The sequence below is a fragment of the Sarcophilus harrisii genome, chromosome 6 (assembly GCF_902635505.1).
Source record: "Sarcophilus harrisii chromosome 6, mSarHar1.11, whole genome shotgun sequence".
Classification (NCBI taxonomy): domain Eukaryota; kingdom Metazoa; phylum Chordata; class Mammalia; order Dasyuromorphia; family Dasyuridae; genus Sarcophilus; species Sarcophilus harrisii.
This window is the reverse complement of record NC_045431.1, coordinates 158926216-158934555: the sequence shown is the minus strand read 5'-3', so window position 1 is coordinate 158934555 and position 8340 is coordinate 158926216. Positions and strand designations below refer to the sequence as shown.

At 37.1% G+C, this 8340-nt stretch overlaps 1 protein-coding gene across 1 annotated transcript in view; it reads left to right on the top strand.

The window, feature by feature from the left end:
* The first annotated feature begins 1000 nt into the window (after nt 1-1000).
* The window catches only part of FAM47E (family with sequence similarity 47 member E), a 41656-nt gene continuing 34316 nt past the window's right edge, over nt 1001-8340 (top strand). The window contains exons 1-2 of the mRNA XM_031941964.1: nt 1001-1276; nt 7165-7534. Coding sequence (XP_031797824.1) covers nt 1206-1276; nt 7165-7534 — 441 coding nt within the window. The 5' untranslated portion in view covers nt 1001-1205. The remainder of the gene's footprint in view (nt 1277-7164; nt 7535-8340) is intronic.

Below are 8340 nucleotides of genomic sequence, written 5' to 3'. Positions count from 1 at the left end.
AAACTCTTGCTACAATGGGTGGGCAGGAACCCCCCCCCAAAAAAAAAAAAAAAAAAAAAAACACACAACTTCCTGACAATTGAACCTGTTCAAAATTGATGGATTGTCTTGAGAGTTAATGGGCTTCCTGGTGTCAGAAATTCCTAAATAAAATCTGAAAAATTAACATTTAAAGGAAGTTGTAGAGTGGTTGTCTATTCAGATATAATTTGGACTAGAACATAAAAATCTCTTCTCTCAGATTCTGTATATCATGTAGGACAGAGATGGGATGCCCTGGTGGAGGCAAGGTGTGTGCTCACACTGAGAGAACCAAGATTTCATTTAAAGTCTTGAGATAGAACACCAAACTAAATTCCTGGAGCAGTTTATCCTCTTCACCATAGAGAAGAAAAGGTAATGTATGCAAAAGGTGGTGGAAGCCAGTCTCAAGTCCATGAAATTACAATCCTTCACAACATTTAAAAGTGTCATGATCTTCTAAGTAGAATTTCTATTTCTGTCACTGCTTGGTGTGTGACCAGGGAGTATAGTACAATAAAAAACAAACAAACAAGAAAAACAACCCTTCCAGTATCTGGAATTAGAAAACCTCATTTTTATTCTTTAATCCTTAGTTTCCTCATCTATAAATTTTGGCATTTGGACTTCATGATCCCTAAGTTTATAGTTTTAATCTTTTATCATTCACCCTCTTTAAGCATTCACCTCTGCCGCCGACCTCCTCCCCAAAAAACCTGCAACAGCAACAGCAACCCGGTAAATTAAGCTGTAATGCTTTTAAGATAACTAAACTTCGTTGCTACAAAAATAACTTTATCAATCACTGCAACAACCAGTAATGGACAGATGAAGAAGAAAGGAAGGAAAAATGAGACAAGGAAAAACATCTATCCAGCCCCAACGAAAGGAAAGGTTAGGATAGTGAACTAAGGACTTTTTCCTTCGAAGATTAGAATACTCAGTGGTGGTCTGTTGCTGCGGTAACCGTTTCCTAGCGACAGAGTCAACTTTCGTCTCCTCGTGGAGCCCTCCTTGGGCTCCGAGGTAGCTGAAGGTCCAGAAGCAGCTGGGAAAGTGAACTTTGCCGCAACCAGGGAGGAAGGGTTTCCCCGGCTGCTGTTACAGAGAGGGAGTGAAGGAGAAGAAAGAGGAAGAAGAGGAAGAGGGCGAAGGCCGAGAAGGCTCAGAACAGGGCAGTGAAGATGAGTGAAAGGGATGTGTCCGAAGTGCAATCTCTGTGCTCCCTCCACCAAGCCAAGAATATTGAACCTTGGTAAGCCAAGAAACCTCTAGGTGGTGAGGAATGAGGATATCACTGAGGGGGTTCACGCTTTGGGGCACGGATCCCAAACTATCTCGGAAGTATGGGGGACTTGGGGAAGGGTGCCAGGAGAGGTGGGGAAACAAATGCAAACCGCTTACCAGCTAAGGGGTCAGGGAATATACTGTCACTTTCCTCCGGATTATGATAATGCTACCACTGACGTTAAGATCTGCTGAAAAGACCTGAGTTCATATCTCTTCTGTGGTTCTTAACCTTTGCGACTAAACTCCCCTTGTTTTCCATTTCCACATCTCTTAAAATGATCTACATCTAGACATGATCTAGCCTGCTGTGGAAAAAGACACTGCACTTGGAGCTGTAAGACTTGGTTTTAATAATAATAGCTAGAATTTATTTAAAATTTGTAGTTTAGTATCATCTCATTTTATCTTCACAACAACCTATCCTGCCCCATACAACCTATGCTATTCTAAAGCGTCACCTGTTATTATTATTAATCATTGACTTAATTGTTATTCATTATTACTAGTAGCTGCTTTTTCAAATAGCAACAATATGGATCTCAGTAATAACTGACATTTCTACAGCATTTTATTCTGAATCCATCTAATCAATGTGTAACTGAATAGCAAGTTCTACCTTCAGCCTCAATTGCAAACCTCATAAAAGGAGCAACTTTTAATCTCTCACTTTTAGACAGCTCTAATGAAAAGGTCTCCATTGCATTTGTTCTCCTTTCTTTTTTAGGTTGTTGTGAGGAAAGTGTTTTTATATATGAAAAACTTTATAAATTTAGAACTTTTATAATTGTGACTTCAATGCTTTTTAAACTCCAGTCATTTCAGGGACTGGCAGAACTTAGTGTAAAGATATGTTTACATAGATAAGATCTGAAATGGCATTCTTGTTTCCAAAAGAGAGTGCATTTTTCCACATGGGAGAAGACAGAAGAACTGTGGCTCACTTAGCTATTCTTATATCCAAGAAGGATATTGGGTTGGAATGATATCTTTTATACATTTTAGATATATGCATTCTAGGAGTACAAAGTTCTTATAGGAGTCTAGGATAAATGCTCTAAATGGGATAAAAACCAGTCTATTCTTGGTCACCTAGTGCTCCTTAGACAAAAGACAATCATAGATAGCAAGTAACTTATTTATCCAAGTAAGCAATAAAACAGAAAGCAGGGGAAGTTATAAAGATTAGCACACCTAATAAAATATCTGAGAGTAAAAGAGTTGTTTGATTCAGAAACCAAATAAAATTCCAATTCATTGGAGAGAATGATCTTGCCAAAGAAGTCTGCTTTAGAAATTCAGGTCCTACCAATCAAAGAATATGTTGTAGAGGAAGATTATACATATATAGGAAGAGGAAGATATACATATATTTAAACATATATATGAATACCCATGCTATTAAAATATATACATATAAATAAACATGCTATTAATGCGTGTGCGCACACTCACATGAATACATACATCCATACATCTAGAGATGGAGTGTGTTACTGCTTGTTAAAACAAGAAGTCCAGTATCACTGGATCATAGAATATGTAGAGGGGAGAAAGATATAAGGAGACTTAAAAGGTAGGAAGGGACTAAATTATGAAGAATTTAAAAGTCAAACCAAGTATTCATGATCAGACCTGAACTTTAGAAAGATTATTACAAATATGCATACATTTACATATCATATCCATATGTTATATGTGTATATATATGCATATATATTTGTTGTTATTGTTCAGTCATTTCAACCATATCTGACTCATTTGGGGTTTTCTTGACAAAGACGCTGGACTGATTTGCCATTTCCCTCTCCAGCTCATTTTACAGATGAGGAAATTGAGGCAAATAGGAATAAGATACTTGCCCAAGATTACACAGCTAGTAAATATCTGAGGCCAGCTTTGAACTCATAATCATGAGTCTTCCTGATTCCAAGCTCAGTGCTTTAATCCACTGTGCCAACTATCTGCCCATTTGTACACATCTATATCCATATCTAATCTATCTATCTATAATTAATGTTTTCTCCTCATTAGAGTATGATCCTGAGGCCAGGAACTTTTTTTGTATCCCTGGATTTTGACAGAGTATGTGGCACACAATAGGTGCTTAATAAATGCTCACTGACTTGTTGACTTTATCATTACAGACTCTTCTAATTACTCAAATGTATTTACCTTTTTAAGTTCCACTTGACTCCTCTGTTTGCATTCTGCTAAATGCTGGTCTTTTCATTAGGATTGTTTAAAAGTGCTTTATTTGTGCTCCAATCACAAGTGGTTTTCATAGTCAGTCTTAGAAACAAAGAGCTTACTCTTATTTATCTAAACATATCCTTGCCAACACTGGTCACTTTGACTCCCTGGGGACAAAATTTAAACTCATTACAGCTACAAGGATTGTGATTGCCTTTTTTTAATGGTTGAGGGGTGGAGAAAATTTGGGGGAAGAGGGAAGCTATTGATAATGTGGCCAAAAAAAAAAAGACCCAAAACACACCACTATTTTTTTAGAAAAGCCCAGAAGAGAATAACACTAGAAAATTCATAAGGAAACACAATCAAAACATGATTGAACATGTTGAAAGCAACATGTTGAATTTATTATATACACTTTTTAAAAAGTAAGCTCACTAGAGCTAATCATGTTGTAATATAACCTTGATTTTCTATTCTACTTCATACATGGAAATGTCCTCCTTTTGGGGAGTTTATTAAATTCAGAATAAAAATAATTAATGTAGGCAAGGTAAAAAGGAATTGAATTTGATCATAAATATTTCCCAACTTTCCAGTTTTTTCAACAAAATGGGTGAAAAATGTAGTCAGATCTCTCCTGGTAGGGGGTTAGAGAATGTCAATAACCATCTCTGCTTAGTTACTGTCCTTTCAGTGTTGGTTTAACAGCTGTTCTATGTTGTCTTCTTGAGCCCTGGAGATTTAAGACATCTGGCCAAGTTCCATACCACTTACACCTGTCTCTGTCTCTGCCATTTCTGTCTATGCCAATCTGATTTGGACAGCTTGTGTCCTGATTTTTGCTCGGTCTAGATGTGGATACCATTTCTTTCTCTGTCTCTCATTCCCCAAGCCTGCAGCTGTGTTTCCTGGCTTACACCACCTCTGTCTCGTTCTGCACTATCATGAGATTGCTGTTTCTTTTTTTAAACTGCTCATGCTAGAAATGCTCCTTCCCAGTCAAAAAAACTACTAAATGAGTGACATAAACAAGTGTCCAATTCATGCCTCTCCTTCTGGAAGGCTACAAGGTTTTATCCCAAGAATAAAGTTTAGGAAGAGTTGATAAGTGAGTTTTTGTCCAGAGATGGTTTGTGTATTCAATGAAACCTCCGAGGCTGTGATGCAACAAAATTTGGATTGATTCTCTGCTGTTTGGACTAATTTTGGCCTAACAATTATCAACTAGAAAACACCTGCCAGTGCTACACTATATGTGGAACTATAAGTTACAGCAAATAGAAAAATTTTGAACATATTGATCACTTATCTTGGTAATATACTTTCCAAGGATGTTCACATATATGATAAGGTTAATATATGTATTACCAGAGCTAGTTCATTGTTTGGAAATTCATTGTTAGAAAAGTGTGGGAAAGACTACCAAACTGAAGGTCTATAGAGTCATTGTGGTAACCTCATTGTTATATGCCTGTGAAACTTGGACAATCTACCAGCACCATACTAGGCGCTGACTTGCTTCCATTTAAATTATTTTAGGAAAATTCTGAAGGTCATTGACAGGATAAGGTGCAATGAGGTACTTTCACAAACTAACCTGCCAAGCATTCAAAGCAGGGAGTACAACTTCAGTGAGCTGGTCCCCTTGCTTAAAAAACTATTTTTATAGGGAACTCACAGGAGACAAGTGCTCACATGGAGGTCAGAAAAAGCAATACAAGGACACTCTCAAGGTCTCTCTAAGGAACTTTGGAATTGATTGTGAGATATGGGGGACACTGGCACATGCCCACCATGGCATGCTTCCATCAAATAAAACACCTCTTTACTCTCTGAGCACACCGGATTTGCAGTAGTTGAAAAGAAATGCAAGATGTGAAAATTTCCACTCCAAATGTTCATATGAACTATTTGCACCTGACCTGTGGTGTAGCCTTCCAAACTCCTATTGATCTGATCAGTCATAGTTGGACATACTGTACCTTGACATCCCAACAGAATGGTGTCATTTTGGTCCTCTTCAGGCATGAAGGATAACAACAAACCATCCTTCTGAGAAATGGAGTCTGGATAATTTTCTCCCAACAAGTAAGATGGTCCCCAAGACTTGTGGGAACATGGTCTATCCACAGATCTACTTTACCCTTTACATAGCTGCTAAAATAATCTTCTTAATGCATGTATCTCGCAATATTATTGCCCTGCTCAGGAATTTAAGAACTCCCACTCCCAAATTTTGCTCCAATACAGATTTTCAGCCTTATTTCACTTATATTCCCTAACCCAACCTTGTATGTTCCTTAATCTGCTCAGACCATCTTGTATTCCTGAAATTCACTCCCTCCTTTCTCTATCTGTGGAATTCTCTTTTTTCAAGGCTCATTTTAAGAGCTACCTCCCTGAGGACATCCTAGATCCCACAAATTGAAAATCATCCATTCCTTCTTAAACATTTTGTCAGGCTCTCTCCTTTATTCTTACCACTTTTATCTTTTATCATGTTTTATACAATTTATAATAATAGCTAGCACTTTTATTATTTTTAATGCTTTATATCTGCTATCTCATTTGGTCCTTACAACAACTCTGTGAGATAGGGACTGGTCACCCCATTTTACAGTTGATGAGGGAGGTTAAGTGATTTGCACAGTGCTAAGAAATAAAGTCAGATTTGAATTTAGTTCTTTGGGATTCCAAGTACAACACTATTCACTGTGACATCCTGCTTAAGTGTGACATTCCCTCCCAAGACCCTCATTAGATTGTAAGCCCTATAAGGAATGGGATTGCATTGTTTTTAATCTTTGAAAAATAATAATTTCTACCTTCCCAAGATTATTGTGAGGATCAAACGAGATAATAATATTAGCTATCACTAGAAAAAGAAGAAGAAAGAGAAGGAGGAAGAGAAGGAAGAAAAGGAGAAGCAGGAGTAGGAAAAGGAGGAGGAAGAAAAGAAGGAGCAGAGGAGGAAAAGAGAAGGAGATAATGATATATAATAATATATAACACTTTAAGGTTTGTAAAGAGATCTCACTTGACTTTCATAATAACATAAGGAATTAATGTGCTCTTCTTTACCAAAGAGGAAACTAAGGTAAGAAGAGGTAAAGTGACCTGCCAAAGGTTACCCAACTAGTAAGCGTCTCCAGTGTTTCTGACTGAGCTCCCTGGTTCTAACACTCTCTAAGTGTAATATAAATGCTAGCTGTCAAGATTGTTATTTTTGTATCCCTGGTGCAGAAGACAGTGATTGCTTATAACAGGTGCTTAATAAATGTAACAGGAACTTGAGTATTCATATAGCATTTTATGGTTTATATATGTAAAGTGCTTTTTCGTAACAAGTCTGTGAGATAGGTGGCACATTTATCTCCATTTTTTCAGTAGAAAAAAACTGAGGCTAGGGGATTTAAATGACTTGTCCATGAACATAGACCCAGTAAATCCCTGAAGGAGGGTTTTAAACCAAGTGTCCTGATATCCACTCTATACCACAACGCCTTTCAATATCAGTGTGTATTTAGCATTCTAGAGAAAAGTTTGCAGGGGACAAGAAAGGCACCTACCTTTCCTGGAGTCACATGGCATGCCTCTGTGTCATGTTCTACTCCTTCTATACCTTTATTATACGTAGTAATCAAATGGTGTGTTTTCTAGGTACAAAGAGAGACTGCCTTCCAAGTGCTTCAGAAGTACCCAAAGAAGGCTCAAGTGCCCAGATGCTCTAAATAGCCATCGATGGATCTTCCTCAAAAGTGGTATGGATGACTTCCGGAAAGGTGGTGTCCCTCCCTGTAAGGATATGATGACTCAAAGGCCAAAAGAGCCCTTCCTCCCCCTTATTTACCACAAAAAAGGTCATTCTGTCCAGAAGCAACAGCCAAAGTCAATGGAGTTATCAGAGTTATTTTCAAAGCTCTCCCCAACCCAGAAACTTCATAAGGAGAATGCTGATAAGCTTGAATATTTCCTGGCTCAACATCCTCTAGCTCTCTATCCCAACTTGGAAGAAAGTTTGCCTGTAGAGGTAACTACCTTGTTCTTCTTGTCCCCCTGCTGCTTTGAATGTTCCAGGGTGTAACTGGTATAGAAATTGCTTCTCCCTTGGATGATTAGCCGATTTCCCTGAAGGGAACAGACTTCAGGGGAGGGAGGAGTGTTTAGAAAAGTTGGATAACGCAGTCTTCTCATTTTTGCTATTGTTAAGCCGCAACAATCACACCCTCTACTTTCTTTGGCTGTGAGTGTTAGTAAGTGCAGAATTTTCTTTAAAAAAAAAAAAAAAAAAAAAAAAGTTCACTTTTTAAAAATTTGGCTGGGGAGAGGGTCAGGGAAGGGAAGACATTTTTTCCCCCTACAACTTTGTTGAAAGCTGACATTTCTATAGTATTTTATGGTTTATAAAGCTTTCCTCTCACAAAAGCCAGATAAAAGATATTAACAGATAACCAGGTTTCTTTTCTTTTTTTTTTTTTTAATTTTCTTTTTTTTAGCCAATACTAAGTGATTTTTTTAATGACTACTACTTTACTATATAACTTGAAATCTAGAAGTTCCATTTTCTTTTTTATTTCTGCTTTTTTTCCCACAGTTTTCTTTGATATACTATAGCCTTTGTTCCTCCAAATTAATTTTATTATTTTTTCTAACTCTGAAAAAATATCTTTTTCATAGTTTGATTAGTATAGCATTAAATATGTACCTTGAGGAGTATTCTCATTTTTATTAAATTGATATCATTTAACCATAAACACTGAATATTCCTCCAGCTATTTAAATTGTTCTTTTTTTTCAACAAACATTTTACAGAATGAAGAACTTGAATTTATACAA